General features: G+C 45.5%; 1 protein-coding gene across 4 annotated transcripts in view; it reads left to right on the top strand.

The window, feature by feature from the left end:
• FBRS (fibrosin) overlaps window positions 1–20,807 on the top strand; it is a 72,205-nt gene extending 51,398 nt beyond the window's left edge. For 3 of the 4 annotated variants that reach the window (XM_070944581.1, XM_070944583.1, XM_070944584.1), the window contains 3 exons: window positions 6,514–6,582; window positions 17,333–17,552; window positions 18,844–20,807. In XM_070944581.1, the coding sequence (XP_070800682.1) occupies window positions 6,514–6,582; window positions 17,333–17,552; window positions 18,844–19,561 (1,007 nt within the window). In that variant the 3' untranslated portion in view covers window positions 19,562–20,807. The remainder of the gene's footprint in view (window positions 1–6,513; window positions 6,583–17,332; window positions 17,553–18,843) is intronic. The other variant, XM_070944582.1, reaches the window with a different exon arrangement.
• Window positions 20,808–23,126: the final 2,319 nt, after the last annotated feature.

The raw sequence follows: 23,126 nt of genomic DNA on the forward strand, positions 1-23,126 counted from the left end.
GGGGCTGGTGGTTGAGTTTCCCAGACTCATTGTGCTGGGGGACTTTAACCTACCCTCACTGGGGGAGGTGTCGGGAGCTTCCCGGGAGTTCATGGCTTCCATGGCAGCCATGGACCTGACCCAGATAATACAGGCCCCGACTCATCTGGGGGGACACACGCCCGATCTAGTTTTTATCTCGGAGCAGTGGCGGAGTGAGTTCGGTGGGGGTATGCCAGCTATTTACCCCCTGTCATGGACCAATCACTATCTCCTTAGGCTGGGCTTCCATTATGCCACCCCCCGCTGCTGGGAGGTGGAACCGACCACCTGGTTCTGCCCCAGGCGCCTGATGGACCCTGAGCGGTTCCAGACGGAGCTTGGGACTATACCTCTCTCTCTTTCCCACGCCCCAGTCGAGACTCTGGTGGATGCCTGGGAAAAGGCGGCTGCCGGGGCTCTCGACCGGGTTGTGCCTTTGCAACCTCTTTTTTTTTTTTATTGAAAAAGTTTTACAAGTACAAATTTTCCCATTTCCCCCCCCTTCCCTCCCTAACCCTCCCTAGCCCTCCCCTCCTCCCATGACTTCCGCAAGGTGAAATCCAAATCCACATCCTATTATATCATACTTTACCGCCCTTCTAATCTCCCCCCTGTGTACTATACATTTCTACATAACATTAAACTGTTCTACCCCCTATATACTATACATTTCTACACAACATTCAACTAAAAGCTATCTGATACTTCCTCGGTTGGTATTTATTCTGGACATAATCTATCCATTTCTTCCACTCCCATGCATAAGTCTCTTGAGTCCGGTCTTTTAAGTATGCTGATACCTTCGCCATTTCTGCAAAACTGGCCACCTTCAAAGTCCATTCTTCAATAGTAGGCAAAACATCCCTTTTCCAATATTGACCAATCAATAACCTAGCTGCTGTCACCATGTACAATATCAATTTTGTTTCACCCATTGAAAAACCCTTAACTATACCCAATAAAAACAATTGAGGAGAAAATTGGAGTTTTTTCTTCAAAACATTTTGCATAACCCACCAAATTTTTATCCAGAAAGCCTTCACTTTCTTGCAAGTCCACCATATATGATAATATGTAGCATCCAAACAATCACATCTTCAACATTTTGGTTGAACATTAGGATACATGCATGACAATTTCTTAGGATCTAAATGCCATCTATAAAACATTTTATAAAAATTTTCCCTCAAGTTCTGTGACTGCGTGAATTTAACATTCTGAACCCATATTTTTTCCCACGTTTCCATCATAACTGGTTCTGCAAAATTTTGCGCCCATTTTGTCATACAATCTTTAACCAGTTCATTTTCTGAGTCTCTTTCTAACAAAACATTATAAACCCTCTTGATATCCATTGGGCCTTTCTCTTTTATCTGTCTAACCAATTCTTCTTCATGCAACATTAAACCAATTTTTTGATCTTCTCTCCATCTCAGTTGAAGTTGATTATACTGTAACCAAGTTAAATTAATCCCTTCTTCCAACAGTGTGTTCAATGTCTTTAGTTGCCATCTGCCCCCATCATTAAAAAGTACTTCTTTGTATAAAACCCCCCCGAGTGACTTTATATTTATATTCCGTATGATATGACCAAGATCCAACCACAACAGTATTTTATAATCCCATTTGAACCGGTGCTTCTTCCATACTCTCATCAAGGAGTTTCTAAGCATATGGCTGTTAAATACTTTATCCACTTTATTTTCATAGAATAAATATGCATGCCAACCAAATTCAAGATCATAACTCTCTATATTCAATATTCCAGTCTTTATCCTTCCAAACCAATCACTTGCTTGTGTCAACGCTGCTGCTTCATAGTACAATCGCAGGTTTGGAAGTTTAAAACCACCCCTTTCACGAACATCTTGCATAATTTTCAATTTCACTCTTGGCTTTTTCTCATTCCAAACAAATTTATTCACTCCTTTTTGCCATTCCATCAACTGTTTATCACTTTTAAGCACCGGAATCATTTGAAACAAAAATAAAAATCTAGGTAGAACATTCATTTTAACTGCTGCTATTCTTCCAAGTAGAGACAGCTGCAGTTTTTTCCAAGTTTCCATATCCTTTTGTACCTTTCGCCACAACACCTCATAATTGTTTTGGAACAGTTTTATATTTGAATCTGCAACTTGAACTCCTAGATATCTCACCTTTGATACTATTTCAAAGCCTGCCTTCCTTTCAAGTTCTTTCTTTTGATCAACTGTCATATTTTTAACTATCATCTTGGTTTTTTTCTGATTCAGTCTAAATCCTGATACCATACCATATTCTTCTATAATGTCTTTCATCTGAATTATTGATTCCATCGGCTGTGTTAGGGTAACAACCAGATCATCTGCAAATGCCCTTGTTCTGTAGTCCTCTTGCCTTATAACTATTCCATTCAAAGTACTCGAGTCCCGTATTGTATTCAACAAGACTTCTAGAGTTAAAATAAACAACGGGGATAATGGACAACCTTGTCTTGTGCCTTTTTCTATACTGAAGTTTGTAGTTAAGCTTCCATTAATGATAATTTGTGCCGTTTGCTCTTGGTAAATTGCTGAAACTGCCTGCACAAACTGCTCCCCAAAATCCATCTTTCTTAAAATCTTTAATAGAAAGTTCCAGTTCACTCGATCAAAGGCCTTCTCCGCATCCAAAAACACCAGCACTGCAGAGGTCTATTTATTCTTCTCAAGATATTCCAATAAATCTATAATTTGCCTCACATTGTCCTTCATGTATCTGCCTTCTATAAATCCTGCTTGATCATGATGAATCACCTCTTGAATAACTGGCATTAATCTGTTGGCTAGTACTTTTGCAAAAATTTTATAATCCGTATTCAGGAGAGATATTGGTCTAAAATTTTCCGGTTTTGTAGAACCTGCTTCCTCTTTCGGTATCAAAGAAACAAAAGCTGCTTTCCATGAAGGGGGTATTTTACCCCCTTGTTGTATGCTACAAAATAAATCTTTAAGATGTTCAATCATTTCTACTTGTAAAGTTTTATAATACATTGCAGTTAAACCATCCGTTCCTGGAGCTTTAACTGTTTTCAATTGTTTAATAGCAGCAATAATCTCCTCAGCTGTTATTGGCAAACTCGTTCTTTCCTTTTGATCACTAGAAATTTTCATAACTCTCCTTTCTTCTAGATATTTATAAGTTCATTCTGTATATCATCTTTGGCATATAATTTGGTATAATAATCTAAGAAGGCTTCTTTAATTAGTCTTTGTTGAAGAATTTCCTTCCCTCCATACTCAATACTGCCAGTAGTCCGATTACTCTGTTGTTTCCTCAGTGTGTAAGCTAACCACCTGCCCGGCTTATTAGCGTTGCAAAATGTATTATGTTTCGCAAATTGTAGATTAGTTGCTGCTTGTTCCGCTGTAAGCATTTGAAATTGGTCTTTCAAAAGTTTTATAATTCCTTGTAATTTTTCATCTGTTGGATTTTTTATAAGCATCTGTTCTTTTTTCTTTATCTCTCCTTCCAATTCTAATCTTTTTCTTTGTTTGTTTGATTTATGTTTAGAATTCATATGGATCAGTACCCCCCGCATATACGCCTTACTCGCATCCCAAACAATTTCAATAGGGGTACCCTTATTCAAGTTCATTTCAAAAAATTCCTTCATTTGTTTTTTAAGTTCATTTACATTCTTTTCATATCTAAACAAGTTTTCATTTACTCTCCACGATCTTCTCTCATTCTTTCCCATTTCTATTTCTATCCATACCGGGCTATGGTCAGTTAAAGTCTTCGGAAATATCTTTGTTTTCTTTGTTTTTAAAAGCAAATCAGCCGTAAGTAGAATAAAATCAATCCTAGAGAAGGATCTATGTCTATCTGAATAAAAAGTAAAGTCCAATTCTTTTGAGTTATGCATTCTCCATATATCTTTCAATTCCAAATCTTCTTTCATATCAAAAAAGATCTGTGGTAATTTAACACATGACTTTGCCAAACTCTTTTTATCTTTTTTAGGATCTATTACTCCATTCCAATTTTCCATAAGTAAAATAGATCTGAAGTCCCACTGTAATATTTTAGCCTTTGCGACCTCTGACCCGACACAGATCCCGGTTGGCCCCTTGGTGTACTGAGGAGCTCCAGGAGATGAAGCGTCGGAGGAGAGGCCTGGAGAGCTGTTGGAGATCCAGCCGTTCCGAGTCTGACCGAACGCAGTTGAGATCCTTCACTCGATCTTATCTGGTGGCGATGGAGGTGGCGAAACGTGTTCACTTCTCCGCCCTCATTGCGTCCGCAGATAATCGCCCGGCCGCCCTGTTTAAGGTGTCTCGCTCCCTTCTGAATCAGGGAGCGGGGGATGACCCTATGCGGGGACAGGCCGAGGAGTATATTCAATATCTGCAGGACAAGATCGCTCAGATTCAGGATGGGCTGGACTCCGACTGGGCAGGGTCGGTCGGGGAGGTGGTGGCAGGACTGGTGATTTGGGACGAGTTCAATCCTGTTACTTCCGAGGAAGTGGACAGGATCATGGGGAAGCTGAGTACCACCACGTGTTTGTTGGACCTGTGTCCCTCCTGGCTCGTTTATTCGGCCCGGGAGGTTACACATGGCTGGATCCAGGCAGTGATTACTGCCTCCTTGGGTGAGGGGAGTTTCCCAGCCGCCTTGAAGGAGGCGGTGGTGAGACCCCTCCTCAAGAAACCTGCCTTGGATCCAGCTATTTTGAATAACTTTCGTCCTGTCTCCAACCTTCGCTTTATTGCAAAGGTTGTTGAGAGTGTGGTGGCACATCAGCTCCCGTTGGTGCTGGATGAAACACTATATCTGGACCCGTGCCAGTCGGGTTTCAGGCCCGGGTACAGCACGGAGACGGCATTGGTCGCACTGGTGGATGATCTCTGGAGGGCTCGGGACAAGGGATATTCCTCTGTCCTGGTCCTATTAGATCTCTCAGCGGCTTTTGATACCATCGACCATGGTATCCTACTGCGACGCCTTGAGGGGTTGGGAGTGGGAGGCACTGTTCTACGGTGGTTCTCCTCCTACCTCTCCGGGCGTTCGCAAGCGGTGTTGGCGGGGGGACAGAGGTCTGCCCCGAGGCCCCTTACGTGTGGGGTCCCTCAGGGGTCAGTCCTCTCTCCCCTTCTGTTCAACATCTATATGAAGCCGCTGGGGGAGATCATCCGTGGTTTTGGGGTGGGGTATCATCAGTATGCTGATGATACCCAACTTTTTATATCCACCCCGAATCAGCCCAGTGATGCCCTCGACGTGATGTCCCGGTGCCTGGAAGCGATGCGGCTCTGGATGGGGAGGAACAGGCTTCAGCTCAACCCTGCCAAGTCGGAGTGGCTGTGGATACCGGCATCTCGGTTCCAAGGGAATATTCCATCGCTGGTTATAGTGGGTGAGGTGTTGCCCCCTGTTGATAGGGCGGGCAACTTAGGCGTCGTCCTGGATTCACGGCTGACTCTGGAAGATCATGTTACAACCGTGACCAGGGGGGCATTTGCCCAGATTTGTCTGATGCGCCAGTTGCGCCCCTACCTGGACCGTGATGCCTTACGCACAGTCACTCATGCGCTCGTCACCTCCCGGATCGACTACTGCAATGCTCTCTACATGGGGCTGCCCCTGAAGACCACTCGGAGGCTTCAGCTGGTGCAGAATGTGGCCACGCAGGTAGTGATGGGAGTGTCCCGACACTCTCATGTTACACCCCTCCTGCGGGACCTCCATTGGCTACCAGTTGCCCTCTGGGTGAGATTCAAGGTGCTGGTAATCACCTATAAAGCCCTACATGGCTTAGGCCTGGGGTATTTGGCGGACCATCTGCGGACAGCGACAGCTCCCCATCGCCCAGTGCGTTCCCACAGGGAGGGCCTCCTTGGGGTGCTGTCAGGCAGACAATGTCGGCTGGCAACCCCTAGGGAGCGGGCCTTCTCTGTGGGCGCACCTACCCTGTGGAATCAGCTCCCCCTGAAGCTCCGGGTGGCCCCTGACCTTCGCTCTTTCCGCCGTGGCCTTAAAACATGGCTATTTCGCCTGGCCGGCTTGGACTGAAGGAGTTTTAGAGCGGATTTTAATGGTTTTTATAGTTTTATTGGGTATTTTTTTAAAAAAAAAAAAATTGAACTTTGTGTGTTTTATTGTTGTGAGCCGCCCTGAGTCCTTTTGGAGATAAGGCGGCATATAAGTCCAAATAATAAATAAATAATAAATAAATAAATAAACCCGAAACAAAAACTCCTTTGGATGAAACCGGCCATTGCCATTAGGCGTATTTAACCCAAGACACACACACATACACACTCCAACAAACTTCTGTGATGTCTTCCTCTCCATTGTCACAGCGCCGGGCTGCAAGGGGGGAGACCTTAGGTGCGCACGGACACCCCCCCTCCCACACACACACATACACACTCAAACAAACTTCTGTGATGCTGCTAGGCTGCAAAGTGCAAACTACCGGTAACTCTTTTTTTGCAATGCTTGTTTTCCTCTCCATTGTCACAGTGCCAGGCTGCAAGGGGGGAGACCTTAGGCGCACATGCACACACAGACACACGTGCACCGGTTGGAGAGGTGAGCTGAGAGTCACACAGAGATCCGTCAGGCACAGAGGCAACGACAGGGTAAGGGGATCAAAATGGGAAACCTCCCCATTTAAAAAAAAAAAAAAACTTGCGGAGCTTCCCTTTTTATTCACCCTCCCCTCCATTGCCTCCATGCCTGATGCCAAAAGGACAGTTCTGCTTCCACCCCCAACCCCTGCAATGCCAGAAGCCGAACGCCACCGCCGTTTGCCTTCCACTTCCCCCCCAGAGCCCTTGCGGCTTGCGATCTCCTATGGCTACTGCCCATGGCGCGCTGGCAGACAGAAGCCCCCTGGGTCCCATGCCCTCTCCTTCCTACCTCTTTCTTCCTCCACGCACAGGTAGGGACGTGACTTTCCCACGTGGGGGTGGGGCAGTCCTAGGGAAAGGCCAGCGAGCAGGGCATGGAGGCACTGGTGCCACCCGTCCCGTGGTCAGCCTTAGATGATCCACGCTGCCACCTTGGCCCCACCCCCTGGGCATGAGCACAGGAGGCTCAAAGCGCACGCAGGCTGGGCTGGCATCCTGGGTGAAGGGCAGCACTCAGCAAGCAGTCCCCAGGGATGCCAGTCCCTGCGTGCTCGCCACCTGTGCACATGCTGGGTGAGGTGCCTGGGCGAGGAACCAGAGAGCAGCTGGGCCACGGGCGTGACTCTAGGCCAGCAGCCAAGGCAAGATAAGGAGTGGCTAGGAGGGGCCAGGCAGGGTGGGTCGGGGCCAACCAGTGGTGTGATCAACCGGTTTGCCGAACTAGGCAAAAAGTTAACAAGGGGTTTGGCCGAACTGGACATAACTGGCTGAATCCCACCCCTGGCTAGTCCCCGAATATATGCCTTAGCCGTATCTCATACATTTTGTAATGAGGTTTCTTCTATTCTCTTTGGAGAAAAAAGTCTCTTTTTCTCCAAAGAGAATTTCTTTTTCCATACTTTGTATAAATTCCTTGTCTTTTAGTATTGATTGAGTCAATGTCCATCTCCATTTTCTATTTTGTCCTTTCCACTTAACTCCAATTGGATTATGAACTGCCCAAGTGCGTGCTTCTATTTCTATTTCTTGCACATTTGACTTTAACTCAGGTGACGTCCATATCATATCTATTCTTGACCATGACATGTCTATTCGAATAAAATGAGTATTGATTTCTTTTAGGATTTATTTCTCTCCATACATCTTGAATACCTATTTCTTCCACCATTTTAAAGAAAGTTTTTGGAAGTGTTTTTCTAGCTTTTTTACTTACTTTATTACTTTTATAGTCCAATTCTGCGTGTACAATTGCGTTGAAATCTACCACACAAATATTTTCATATTCCAATTCAGTAATTTTCTTATGCCATTTTTCATAAAAATTTTCTTGTTTATAATTTCACAGAAGATAACGTTGAAAAGGCACTACGCAGACTAAAACCATCTCTATCTATCAGACCTGATGGACTACAGTCATGGCCGTAAATGTTGGCACCCCTGAAATTTTTCCAGAAAATGAAGTATTTCTCACAGAAAAGTATTGCAGTAACACATGTTTTGCTATACACATGTTTATTCCCTTTGTGTGTATTGGGACAAAACCAAAAAAGGGAGGAAAAAAAACAAATTGGACATAATGTCACACAAAACTCCAAAAATGGGCTGGACAAAATCATTGGCACCCTTTCAAAATTGTGGATAAATAAGATTGTTTCAAGCATGTGATGCTCCTTTAAACTCACCTGGGGCAAGTAACAGGTGTGGGCAATATAAAACTCACACCTGAAAGCAAATAAAAAGGAGAGAAGTTCACTTAGTCTTTGCATTGTGTGTCTGTGTGTGCCACACTAAGCATGGACAACAGAAAGAGGAGAAGAGAACTGTCTGAGGACTTGAGAACCAAAACTGTGGAAAAATATCACCAATCTCAAGGTTACAAGTCCATCTCCAGAGATCTAGATTTGCCTTTGTCCACAGTACGCAACATTATCAAGAAGTTTGCAACCCACATATCTGTGTAGTGGGAGATTTTAATGCTATAGAGGATAAAAGCAAAGATTATACATCTGGAAAGAGGAAGCAGGAAGGGGGAAAGAATATGGTAAAGAAAAGGTTGCCTTCTATCTGGCATCAAATACAAGAAGAATTTGGACTCAGAGACATTTGGAGGGAAAAGCACCCAGATGATAAACAATATACATACTTCTCCGCCAGGCACTCATCTTGGTCGCGGATAGATGCGGCGTGGCTGTCAGGGGAATTGAGTCAGGGGATACAGAAAGCAGAAATAGGCGTCAATGAGTGGGCAAACCACAACCCTCTTTGGATAACATGGGGAAGCCGGAAAATAAGGCCTAAGTGGAGACTGGACATAAGAGTTTTTAAAGATGAGTTATTTTTAAAACATTTAAAGAAAGATATGGGGTTCTTTTTTCAGGAAAACAACAGGGAGGATGCAAGCCTTTTCAACGTATGGGACACAGCGAAGGCTGTGTTTCGTGGTTTGGTGATCAACTATATGGCAGGGAAACGAAAGAAGGAAAGGGCTGAGCGCAATAAATTATTGGATGACCTGGTAAGAAGTGAGGCTATGTTACAACAGGATCCAAGCAATATAGGACTTAAAATGAACTTGAAATTAGCACGACACCAAATTAATTTATTAGATCAACAGGATTTGGAGAAAAAAATAAGGTGGATGAAGCAAAGATACTTCGAAAGGGCAAACAAACAAGGGAGGTGGCTCACTTACCGTCTAAATAAAAGGAAAAGAATAGAATCCATAACTTGAGAGATGGGAAAGGCAATTGGATTACAGGGGAAGAAGGGGAGAAAATAATTGCACAGGAATTTTATTCTAACCTATATTGTAAGGAAGATAAGTCTGAGCAGGAAATAATGAAATACTTAGAGGAATCAGACATACCCAAAATACCAGGTTTATCTAGGGAAGTATTGGATGAAGAAATTACGGAGGGGGAAATCGAAAGGGTCATGGGAAAACAAAAGACAGGGAAAACTCCCGGTACAGATGGCCTACCGATTGAATATTACAAGCACTTTGGGAAATACTAGGTACGCATATGACTGAGTTATTTAATGGGGTGATTCGGGAGGGACAGACCCCGAAATCATGGACAGAAGCACTAATAACTCTTTTGCCAAAGGACGATAGTGACCTATCTCAGATTCAGAACTATAGGCCCATCTCGCTCCTTAACGCAGATTATAAATTATTCGCAGCAGTTCTAGCAGAGAGACTTAAAGGGTTTCTTAATCAATTTATACATGAAGACCAAAATGGCTTTTTACCAGGCAGACAGATTAGAGACAACGTAAGAATAGTTATGAATGTTTTGGAATACTACGAAACCCATATTGATAAACAACTGGCCCTGGTATTCATGGATGCACATAAGGCCTTTGATCGTGTGAACTGGAGCTTTTTAATAGGTTTACTGCAACACATATTGCTGAGCACATTGTAAGCCGCCCTGAGTCTTCGGAGAAGGGCGGCATATAAATCAAATTAAAAAAAAAACAAAACAAAAAAAACATGCAATTTGGAGAAAGATTTATTCGGGCAATCCGTGCAATTTACTCGAAGCAGACTGCTAAAATTTCAATTAATGGTGATATATCCGGTCAAATTGATATTGAGAAAGGAACTAGACAAGGATGTCTGCTTTCCCCGTTGTTATTTATCTTGTCATTAGAACCCTTACTGAGGGAAATTAGACGTAATACGGGGATAAAAGGTCTTTATATCCAAAATCAACAATATAAGGTGCAGGCTTACGCTGATGATTTAGTATTTATATTAGAAGATCCGTTGATATCGGGACCGTGTCTGACCCAGGAAATAGAAAAATATGGTAAGGTGGCGGGATTAAAAGTCAATAGGGAAAAAACTAAAATTATTGCCAAAAATCTGACAGTAAAGCAAGGGAAAGAATTAGAAGCGAATTTGGGGTTCCAAATTGTAAATAAACTAAAATATTTAGGTATTATTATATCAGCCAAATGCTCCACGATTAAAGAAGACAACTATCTGAACCTTCTCAAGAGAACAGGTCAGGATCTAGAGAAGTGGAAGAACATGCAGATATCCCTACTAGGTAGAATAGCAATTATAAAAATTTACATACTCCCGAAATGGATATACCTATTCTATACAGCACCAGCTAGATTGGATAATAATTTTTTTAAAAAACTAAATTACTATGTCCTTAAATTCATTTGGCAAAACAAAAAACCCAGAATCAAACTTAAAATGCTTCAAGAGCTTAAAGAAAGAGGAGGATTTGGTGTTCCAAAATGGGAATATTACTATCAGGCTGCAAATTTAGTCTGGATCAGGGATTGGATATTGTTGAGAAGAAGGAGGTTGTTGATCCTGGAAGGTGAGGGGCTACATCAAGGTTGGCATTATTTTCTTTGGCAAAACAAAATCCCAAAGCACAGGTGCCTTGCAGGACATTATGTGAGGAATATTCTAATTGAGTCCTGGAGGAAAATTAAGGGCAAATTTTACTTTTCAATCCCCGCTTGGCTGGTCCCACTCGAAGCTATAACGTATAGGCCTCTATATAACAAAGAAAATCACCTCCCTTACCAGGAACTTTTGGACCCCCATGGTAGTCTGAAATCAAGAAATGAGTTGGAGTTGCAGGGAAAACAACTGGATTGGTGGGTTTATGCCCAAATTTGCTCGAAATTTAAAAAAGATAGGGAACAAGATGGTATTAATTTGAATCAGCATGATCTGGACAATATCATTCTAGGAAAAGAGGACAAAATGTTATCAAGGATATATAAACTTTTAATAGACTATTGGATAGGGGATGAAATAGTTAAAGACTCTATGATTGCCTGGGGGAGAAATATTGGCTATCCAATTGATATGACAAAATGGGAAGAAATCTGGCTTAAACATATGAAATTCCTGTGGGCAACATCATACAAAGAAAATGTGTACAAGATGCTGTATAGATGGCACCTTCCACCTGCTCGTCTTTCTAAAATGTATTCAAATCTCTCACCAAACTTGGAAGTGTGGGGAGATTGGCACCTATTTCCACATGTGGTGGACCTGTTCCAGGACGACTGAATTCTGGAAAATCATACAGGCATGGATCATGGAAATCACAGGTTATAACCTAATTCTGAAACCAGAGTACTACCTACTGAACATTAGGCCAGACAACATAGGCACAAATATATGGTGTCTGTGTGTTTTTATCACCACGTCAGCAAGAATATGTTTCGCCCAATATTGGAAGGGGAAAGACCTGCCGGCTGAAGACTTGATTTTGGAGAAAATTTTGGATTATGCAGAAGCCGACAGACTGACTAAAGCATTGAGAGATCAAAAGGACTCCGTATATTTCCAATGTTGGGACAAATGGTATGTTTGGTTGAACAACAAACGCCCAAAAAGTCAAATATAACCAGGATTATGTTTAATATTTGTTAAATCTGACTGAAGTCTACATACCGTAGAAAGTGTAAATATCATGTAAAGTTCCTGTCGCGATCATTTGTTTGACTATTTCTTTTTCTTGATGTATTTTTTTAAATAAATTAAAAAAAAAGAAGAAGAAGTTTGCAACCCATGGCACTGTAGCTAATCTCCCTGGGCGTGGACGGAAGAGAAAAATTGATGAAAGGTGCCAACGCAGGATAGTCCAGATGGTGGATAAGCAGCCCCAAACAAGTTCCAAAGCAATTCAAGCTGTCCTGCAGGCTCAGGGAGCATCAGAGTCAGCGCAAACTATCCGTCGACATTTAAATGAAATGAAATGCTATGGCAGGAGACCCAGGAGGACCCCGCTGCTGACACAGAGACATAAAAAAGCAAGACTACAGTTTGCCAACATGTACTTGAGTAAGCCAAAATCCTTCTGGGCAAACGTCTTATGGACAGATGAGACCAAGATAGAGCTTTTTGGTAAAGCACATCATTCTACTGTTTACCGCAAATGGAATGAGGCCTACAAAGAAAAGAACACAGTACCTACAGTGAAATATGGTGGAGGTTCACTGATGTTTTGGGGTTGTTTTGCTGCCTCTGGCACTGGGTGCCTTGAAAGTGTGCAAGGCATCATGAAATCTGAGGATTACCAACAGATTTTGGGTTGCACTGTAGAGCCCAGTGTCAGAAAGCTGGGTTTGCGTCGGAGATCTTGGGTCTTCCAGCAGGACAATGACCCCAAACATACATCAAAAAGCACCCAGAAATGGATGGCAACAAAGCGCTGGAGAGTTCTGAAGTGGCCAGCAATGAGTCCAGATCTCAATCCCATTGAACACCTGTGGAGAGATCTTAAAATTGCTGTTGGGAAGAGGCGCCCTTCCAATAAGAGAGACCTGGAGCAGTTTGCAAAGAAAGAGTGGTCCATAATTCCGGGTGAGAGGTGTAAGAAGCTTATTGATGGTTATCGGAAGCGACTGATTTCAGTTATTTATTCCAAAGGGTGTGCAACCAAATATTAAGTAAAGGGTGCCAATGATTTTGTCCAGCCCATTTTTGGAGTTTTGTGTGACATTATGTCCAATTTGCTTTTTTTCCTCCCTTTTTTGGTTTTGTTCCAATACACACACAGGGAATAAACATGTGTATAGCAAAACATGTGTTACTGCAATACTTTTCTGTGAGAAATACTTCATTTTCTGGAAAAATTTCAGGGGTGCCAACATTTACGGCCATGACTGTATGTGCATACTTCTTAAAAAAGCTTTCCACTGCTATAGCTGAACCCCTAAGCATAATCTTTGAAAAATCTTTCAAGACCAGCTCCCTACCCAACCTATGGTCACTAGCCACGGCCATCCCTATCTTCAAAAAGGGAGACCCCAGCCTAGTTGAAAATTACAGACCAATCTCTTTATGCTGTGTCACCTGCAAAGTCATGGAATCAATCATTAACCAATCCATTACCCTCCACTTAGAAACAACCAACCTACTCTCTAACAAACAATTTGGTTTCAGAAAAAAAATGTCCTGTAATCTACAACTTCTACACTGCAAAAACATATGGACTACCAATCTCGATCAGGGCAAAGCAATAGATGCAATTTACATAGACTTCTTTAAAGTCTTTGATTCAGTGGTACACGACAAACTACTAAAACTAAAATCCTATGGCATCTCCGGACCTCTACATAATTGGATAGCCGCGTTCCTGTGAAACAGACAAGTGGTCAAAATAGGGAGCGCCCTATCAAATCCTGCACCTGTTGATAGCGGTGTCCCCCAAGGCAGCGTTCTAGGACCAACACTCTTCATACTATACATAAATGACCTTTGCGATCATATTTTAAGTAACTGCGTTCTCTTCGCCAATGATGTAAAACTACTTAACACCACCAACAATGCTTCTACCCTTCAAAAAGACCTTGACTTTGTGTCAGAATGGTCAAAACAATTGGCAACTCCAAATCTCAACCAACAAATGCTCTGTCTTACATATTGGCAAAAAGAATCAGAATACAAAATACAAGCTGAGTGGACACGGCCTTGTAGATGACCCTCACTCTGTCAAGGACCTTGGAGTACTCATATGTAATGATCTAAGTGCCAAAGCCCACTGTAACAACATTGCCAAAAAGGCATTAAGAGTTGTAAACCTAATCTTACGTAGCTTCTTGTCCGGTAATATCACACTACTAACCAGAGCATACAAAACATTTGCTAGACAAAATTCTCGAATACAGCTCATCTGTCTGGAACCCGCACTGCATATCGGACATTAATATAATTGAGCGTGTCCAGAAATATTTCACAAGAAGAGTCCTCCACTCCTCTTCTCGCAACAAAATACCTTATGCCACCAGACTTGAAATTCTGGGTTTAGACAACTTAGAACTACGCCGCCTTTGGTATGACCTAAGTGTACCTCATAAAATTATCTGCTACAATGTCCTACCTGTCAATGACTACTTCAGCTTCAACCACAATAACACACGAGCACACAATAGATACAAACTTAAAGTGAACCGCTCCAAACTCGACTGCAGAAAATATGACTTCAGCAACAGAGTGGTCAATGCCTGGAATGCACTACCTGACTCTTTGGTTTCATCCCCAAACCCCCAAAATTTTAACCTAAGACTGTCTACTGTTGACCTCACCCCATTCCTAAGAGGTCTGTAAGGGGCGTGCATAAGAGCACCAGCGTGCCTACTGTCCCTGTTCTAATGTTCCTATTGTGGTCCGCCAGAAGCCTGCAGAGCTGGCAGTGGAGTCGGACAGTGAGGAGGCTGAGGAAGAACATGGGCCAGTCCTGGAGGCTGGGGAAGGCCCGGATGAGGGCTCTGCGTCGGAGGCAGAGATGGGGCCAGGGCCATCTGGGAGTGATGTGCGGACTCCGGAGCCTCCAGAGGCTGACAGCAGAGAGGCAGAGGAACAGGAGGAGCCTGTTCCTTGTGCACGTATGAGAAGAGCTGCCAGAAGGCAAGAGCAGCTAAAGCAAAAAGGACGATTCGGGAGTAAGGCCAAGAGATGATTGGCCCCTCCCATAAGGCTTAAAAGACCAGCAACGGCTCTTGGGCTCTTTGCAGACTGCCACCAGACGACTGAAGACTGTCTGGGCCTATTACAGCCGCCACGCAACCCTTGCGCCTGACCATCGGGTCTCATGAGGAGGCCATTCAGTTTTATATTACCTCCGGCCTGCATTTTCCCATGGTTTTGGGCTTGGCTTGGCTCCGGACACACAACCCGCAGATCTATTGGTCCCAGAACTTCATCTCTTTTCCGAGCCTGCAATGTGTGGACCACACGTGCCAAGTTTGCGCAGGCCAGCTGCTGGGTCCAACCGGGGTGTCCTTGCTTTCTGACCTCGAGGACTTTGCAGATGTTTTCAGCGAGCAGGAGGCGGACCAATTGCCCCTGCACCGGCCATACGACTGCCCCATTGATTTGATTCCGGACACACCACTCCCAGTGGGGCGTTTGTATTCGATGTAGGACCCTGAGTTGGCCGCATTGCAGGACTTTGTGGACAAAAACCTGGCTCGGGGTTTTATCTGGCCCTTGTCGCCATTGTCCGCCCTGGTCCTGTTCGTGAAAAAGAAGACCAGAGACTTGCGGCTTTGTTGCAAATACCGCAAGTTAAACGCCATCACGGTGCGCAACCAGTATCCTCTGCCCCTTATTCCTAAACTCTTGGAACAGCTTCGGGAGGCTACCGTGTTCACTAAATTGGACTTGTGAGGGGCTTATAATCTTGTTCCGATCCGTCCCGGGGATGAATGGAAGATGGCGTTTGGCACCCGTTACGGACATTTTGAGTATACGGTCATGCCATTTGGGCTGACCAATGCTCCTGCCGTCTTCCAACATTTCATGAATGACATTTTTAGGGACCTCTTGGACAGGTTTGTTGTAATTTATTTAGATGACATTCTGATCTACTCTCCTTCCCGGAAGAGCCACCAACAGCACCTCCGCCTGGTCCTGCAACGTCTTCGGGAGCATCATCTGTATGCTAAACTGGAGAAATGCCAGTTTTTCCAGTCCACCATCGAGTTCTTGGCTAATGTGGGATATCATCCTCAGTTCTTTCCCTTTTGGAGCTTGTTAAGGAGGACCGCTCCTCCACCCCAGCCATGCGTTTTCAAGCCCGGGCTGCTTGGAGTGAAAAGCTATTGCAATAGCCTGGGCTTGAAAAGGCATGGCTGGGGCAGAGGAGTGGTCCTCCTTTGCAACCTCCAAAACTGCTCCAAGCCTCGGTTCCTCGTGGGCGCTGGCTTGCCTTCCCCTCTGCCACCAGCCGTGGGAGGAAGGTAAGGTCGCAAGCCTGGTGGGGACGGTGGGGGGCCCGCAGCAAGCTAGGCTGCAGCCATGTGGCTGCGGCGCCAGCGGCTTTGTGAGGTACGCAACCCCAGGGACAGTGGGGGAGGCTAGCGAGTGCTTACCTGTAGGTAGGCGGAGGCAGCTCCGTTGGAGCGCAGGCATTGCGGAAGGCGAAGTCAGTTTAGGCAGGGAAGCTACAGAGCAGACTGTGCATGCGTAAACGATAGCGCTACGGAGTGACTGACAACGCGAGGCGAGTAGCTGGGCCGCATGGTGGAGCGAAGGCAACATATATAGCGCTGGGATGGCCGGGGTGAGCGGCGAGCAGATGGGGTGAGTGAGCGGCGACCGGGAGGGAGGCGTGGCCAGCCAGAAGTCACTACTGGTTCGGCGACCCAGGCCAAATTTCCCCTACCAGTTCGCCCGGACCGGTGCAAACCGGCTGAATACCACCTCTGATCCCGGGGTCATGTGAACATCTTTTGCAACCATCTGACAAACAAAGTCAATGGGTAACCAAGATTCACTTAACAGCCATGTTACTAACTTAATAACTGCAGCGATTCACTTAACAAATGTGGCAAGAAGAGTCGTAAAATGGGGCAAAACTCAACAAATGTTTCACTTAGCAACATAAATTTTGGGCTCAGTTTCGGTCATAAATCAAGGATTACCTGTAATAGCTCCCAATAGCTCCCAATGTGTTGACAATTTTTTTGTGAATGAGCATTCTCATCCTTCCTCCTTTGAATGAATCATTCCACCAGCATTTAGAAGTAGAATGATTTAATAAGACTGTGCCATGTGCTTTTCTAAGTGTGGATTGCTCTATGCACTAGTATGATAATTATTATCATTCTTTTAATGAGATAATTCAGTTCCTTCCATATCTACTTGTCATTGATCCTTGGGCTGTAGGGGCAACATTGCATCTAGCATAGCCACCTGATCTTTCTTCTCTCCTTCCCAGACTCAAGTGCAGTCTTTGGGCAGAAGGACAGTCCTGGAGCTCCTGCCTTCCCTAGTCCACATGAGGCATGGAATCGCTTACACTGTACACCACCTTCCTTCCCTACTGCCCCAGCCTGGCCCAAAGGTGGCGGCAGTGATGGAACTAAACGTGGAAGCAGCCAGCTTGACAAGGACAGCAAGAGGTCTGAAGGGCCGGTGATCAAGGATGAGAAGGACAGGTAAGAGGCAAAGGAGAAAAGAGACATGGATGAATGACAGAGGCTTGATATGCAGCAGAGTCCAATTCACCATTACAGAGATAGGTGACTATAGGTGCCTACATAAATATATATACTGTATATATATAAAAAAATTATATTTTGCTTATAAAGAAATGAAGGGAAACTAGTATAGATCTATTTCAAGCTATTTAGCTCTCATCAGCTAGCCATACCCTTACTTGGATTCGAATTTGGGCTGCCTGCATGTTAGGTTGTTGTATTAACCTCTGAGGCACAAGTTCTCCTCCCTTCCATCAGCTTGAGCCAGGGGAGAGATTAAATGTTTTTCTATCGAGACACCTGGTCTACCCCAGCATATGATGTGGGAGGGAGCATACTGCATCCCTTTCGCCTTTCAGCTCCAATCCAGGAGCCCTCAAGCAGTCGCATTCACGACAAACCATTTTATACCAAATTTATATTTCGCTGATAAAGAAATAAAGGCGAAAGGGATGCAGTATAATTATATATAAATATATAATTATATGGTGCCATTCAGAACCAGGTTTTCCTAGAACAGGGGGTTTCAAACTGGCGGTCTGCGGGCCGGATGCATCACACGCAGACCCGCCCACCCCGGCTCCGCAAAAGCAAAAAACATCACAATATGTCATGTGATGTCACACTACGCGATCAAGTTTGATACCCATGTCCTAGACTTATATAACGGGAAGCTAGTATACAGTACAAGCACACAAGAATCCTTCTGGGCTCCACAGGTATTTTTGAAAACAAAAAAGCATAGGCAATCTCAGTTAAATGTGAAGAGTATTCCAAAACAAAGAAAGAAACTGAACCAGCAGGAAGCATCCTGAGGGATTAGGTGGATGACCAGGAGCAACCTCACCGATTTATCTTTAAAACAAAACATTTTGCGATGGTCACATCCACCCTAGCAGCTATTTTGTAAACTGGCAAACCTCTCCCCTGCAGCCATTTTGTAAGGACTGTCAGCACTACGGTCTCTTCACGTCCATGTGTCCACCAGCCTCAGAAAGCTGCCTACTGCTGTTGGGTTGGGGATTGCTGAACACTTAACACTTTTTTCAGGGATAAGTCTGGCAAAAAAAAAAAAAAGGAAATATAGATAACTTTTCTGAAAGGGTGGAGGAGAAGGTCTTTTGATTATTTAGGTACACAGGCGGGGCCAGGCTGCTGCATGCAATAGGTGACTGCTGGTCAGTGATTCAGTGCCAGGTTGCACAGGAAGTCTTGACCCTCCCATTTTATGTTTCTGTGTGTGATTCAGGGATTCTGGCTTCTTCTCCCGTCATTCGCTGCGCTCCTCTCCAGCTACTCCCACCTCAAAGAACCCATCGCTGATCCACAAGGAGCCTCCAAGCCAACCCCATGTACAAGCAGAACGAGAACATCGCTATGGCAGCCCAAGTTCAGGGCATGCCTCCCACTCCCCTTACCCAGAGTTGCCTCTCAAGAAAGAAGTGAAGGTCAAGGAAGAGCCAGAGTTGCCTGACTTTGAGGGAGCTGTACACACGGGTGCTTCCTATCATAGTACCCTACATGTCTCCCACCCCCTTGGGACCCTGGCTGTGTTTGAGAGACCCCAAGCTGGGACTGGAGGAAGCGTCTCTCCCTACTTGGTGGCTGCCCCACCCTCAGCTGCCTCCTATGCTGTGCTTGAGGCATGGCAAGAGCCCTACCACCGGGGACTGGAGTTGCACCCGCTACAGCGCCTGCCCCGCTACTTGGAGACCCCATCGCCTGCTGCCGAGGACTATGAAAGAGCCCAGTTGTATGGTTTGGCTCCCCCACCGCACCCCAGCCTCATGGCTTATCCCCGCCATCAAAACGGACTGCTGGCAAAAGTCACACCCTCAGCAGCTGTGGGACTGCTGAGCGCCCCACCTCCTCTCATCCCAGTTTCCAACATTCGGCCCTGCTCCCCTCGACGAGCTCCCGATATCCGAGAACTGGCGGCCTTCTACAAGGACCAGGACTCCAGATAATGGTGCTCTGGTCACTCTATCAAGCAGCCTCCCTGATCTCCAGGAACTGATGGGACAGGGTCAGGGGAGTCTAGGACGCCCGTCTAAATTAGCGGGGAGAGGAATGTGGCTTCTTGGTCACTATAGCCTGAATTAGGGATATGCTGCTGTCATCACCTGGAAGGACTTTGACGTTGGAGTTGAATAACGGGGTGCATTTGGGGGAAGAGGTCAGGAATGCAGGTGCCTGTCATCGTTCCTGATTTCTGCAAAGGCATCCTCTTCTGGCCTCTGAAGGTGTCGGGATTTCTGTCCTTCCAGCATTCCTGCTGGGCTAAAAACAGACTCGGTGTGTTCTTTATCCTCAGTGGACTGATGGAAAGGCTGCTTTCAGGGGAAAGGGGAGGGCTTGAATCTTGGGACACCTCCCCCATGAGGCAATGTAAATATATATTCTCCCCTAGGCAGATGGGGAAAAGGTTTTTGTACATTTATAAAAGGTTTGAGATTGTGATTTTAAAAGTGACTTCTCTTTCTCCTCCCCCCTCCTTCCCTCTTTTGTTCCCCCCTTGTTTTTACTGTACTGCTCTTTTCTATACCTGTATTCATTCACTCCTGCCCAATCTCCTGATTCCTTTCCTTCTGTAATTAATGGAATGGTGCAACACACTTGTCCAGTGCCCTTTTCTTCCCCAGGCTGGTTAATTAAACTCCAAACTGGTGCTTCTCAATTCCTTGCTTGTGTATGTGTTAGTTGAGGAAAAGGGAGGGGAGGATACAGCAGAGAGCAAATGAGAGGGTGCGGAATACAAGGTGAAATTCTTGGATGGGAAAACTGCTCTCTTGGATAGTTTTAATTATTGCAGTCTGAAGAGCGTACATGGAGCTAGGTACAGAATCCCTCTATATAGTGTTTTAATGCAAACGCACTTGTGGTGCTGAAAATATTCACAGAGCACAGCTATCGTAAATTTAGAGCTGCTGTTTGTGAGGAGGTGGAAACAGGCAGAATCGGCAGTGCTTTGGGGAAAGAATCAGAACCTGTTTTTGTCAAGTATTTGCAAGCCATTGGCACATGTATCATACAGACACTAGTGGAGGCAGAAAGTGCCCCCACCCCTATGTGGAGAGGAGGGGCTTACACTGAGTATAAAACCCCCTCTAACCTTTCCACCATGCTCTCTTTTACGTTTGTTCTCCATGAGACATCATCTTTGATAAGGGTAGTCACACACGCTGTGTGCCCCCTATCCTAATGGATATTAAGACAGCCTTTGTATATAGTTAATATGTTTTGTTATATGAATAAATACATTTATCACATTTATTCATGCATCTGCCTTTGGACTCTTCTATGCTCCTGGGTGTTTCTACGATCCCAATTTCCACAGAATGGTAGCAGAGGGAATGGTAGCAGAACTCCACTCCAGGAGCTGTTGAAAAGGCGAGATGCCCTCCAAAATAACCTGTGAGAGAAGCTCCCCTGTTGTGACCAGAGGCCTTCAACGGAGGAGAACTTCACAGCAGCCCCAGTCTGAATCAACGATGGAAAACATTGAAGGGGGTTTCCATCCAGCTACACCCTGGCAGCCAGAGGCCACCCAGATGCAGCAAGAGATCCCAGGGGCCGAGCCAGGCAATGTTGGAGAAGGCTTCTTCAGCACTGACGAAGAAGGGGCAGAAGGACCAGATGAAAACCTGGACAGGCAAGTGGCTGAAATGTCAGAAGAGGAGTGCCGAGCAGCGCTCGCCTTCCTCCTGAAGACAAGGGCAGCAGCCAGAAAGAGGCCTGAGGAGGCAGCACCAGAGATGCCTGCCATCCCGGTAAGGACTCCCTTGCCTGATCTCTCCAAGATGGCGCCTGCCGCCAGAGAGACTCCCCCCCCCAGTTTCCCGCCAAACAAAATGGCCGCCAGGCCACTTCCGGAGGCAACTTCCTCCAAGATGGCTGCTCCCCTGGGCACTTTGCCAGAACCACGAGCCAGGCCATCCCCAGCTCCACAGCCCAGGCCTACAACGCCAGCCAGTCAGTTCAGCATTCCAGCGGCCCAGAGGACCACTCCGAACCCACAAGCCCCTTGCCAGGCCCCGCCTGCCAAGGCAAACATCAAAGAGGCCATAGAGGCCCTGGTCGCCACCCTGGAACTTATGGAGCAACCACCCACTGGCCGCCCCGAGGTCCCAGAACCAGCTGCCCACTTAAGGAGGGTCCCAAATCCAACCTCCCACCCCCGGAGGAACCCAGATGGACCTGCAGCCTCCCACCCCCCACTGCAGAGGCGCTCACCATTCACTGAATGCTCCACGGAGGCCCAGGCTGAGGCCTCTGCACCTTTCCGGTCCTGCTGGGATGATCCGGAGCTGCAATCCTGCTCCTCTGATGGAGAAGAGGAGATCCAGAGACATTTCCAGGCCTATCCAGCCCATGGACCTCATCTGATGGGCCTCCGGTCTCCAGAAAGATCTCCAGGCCTTCTTCCCACTCCTCCAAGGTTTCCCCGCCACACCGCTGATGTCCGGGCCTATGCTGAAGCTCCAGCCAGACTTGACTTCAGAGCTCAGAGAGGGAGATCGGAGCTCCAACAAGAAAAGGCTTTGGAGCATGCTCCATTTCCTGCACGTGCCCAGTTGCTTCAAACTACAGAAGGACTACAAAAAGGAGCCAGACCTAAGCAATCAATCCCAGGCTTAGGGATCCCAATGCCATTCACAACAGGCTCTTTTCAGCCATTTGAACAACTCCCCATGCAGTTTAATGGCAATAATTTTGTAACTTTGCCAAATAATTTTGAAAAATTACATTTAAGTGGTCAGAATTTTAAAAAATGGTGTAAAGAGATTCAGATAATTCTCTTAAGAGAAAATACTCTGGACATGATCAAAAGACCACCCCCTTTACCTTGGAGCCCTGAAATTGAGTTCCTGCATAAAAGAGCTTACACAACCCTGTTAAGTTCTATAGACACAGCTCTGTATGCCAGTCTTTCAGACGGCCTCACAGCTCAGGAAGTTTGGACTGCCCTATATAATTTGTTCCATAGTGACAATATGGCTGCAACCAGCAGATTGTCAAGAATTTTCCACAACTATAAACTCAAACCTGGTGTCAAAATGGGGGAACATTTGGCAACGCTTAAAGCCATGAGGGATGAGCTTATACAGAGGGGGGAGCCTGTTTCTGAATCCACTTTAATTAGTGTGATGTTGAACTCCCTAGACAAATCCTGGAGTCCCTTTATTATTTCTCTAGAAGGGGTTTCTAGGGAACAAAGAAATATAGAATACTTTTCTGGCCGCTTTATTGAGGAAGATTTAAGGCGCAGAGATGAGGAACAAGAAATGAAGGAGGCATATCACAGGCCTAGGCCTCAGAGGAGGCGCCAGGACACAAGTGAAAGGATTAATACCCTTCCCACCTGCTTTGACTGTGGCATACAAGGTCACTTTAAAAGGGAGTGCCCTCGCTCTAGGGCCAACACAGCTGGACTTAAGCACAATAAAAATAAAAGAGGCCGTGGAAGAGGGGGAGGTGGTCATAAAGGATACCAATTCTGTAGTGTCACTAGTGACAATCACACCTCCCAGG

Source organism: Pituophis catenifer, unplaced genomic scaffold (genome assembly GCF_029215685.1).
Source record: "Pituophis catenifer annectens isolate HBS135680 unplaced genomic scaffold, rPitCat1.0.hap2 SCAF_5, whole genome shotgun sequence".
NCBI lineage: Eukaryota > Metazoa > Chordata > Lepidosauria > Squamata > Colubridae > Pituophis > Pituophis catenifer.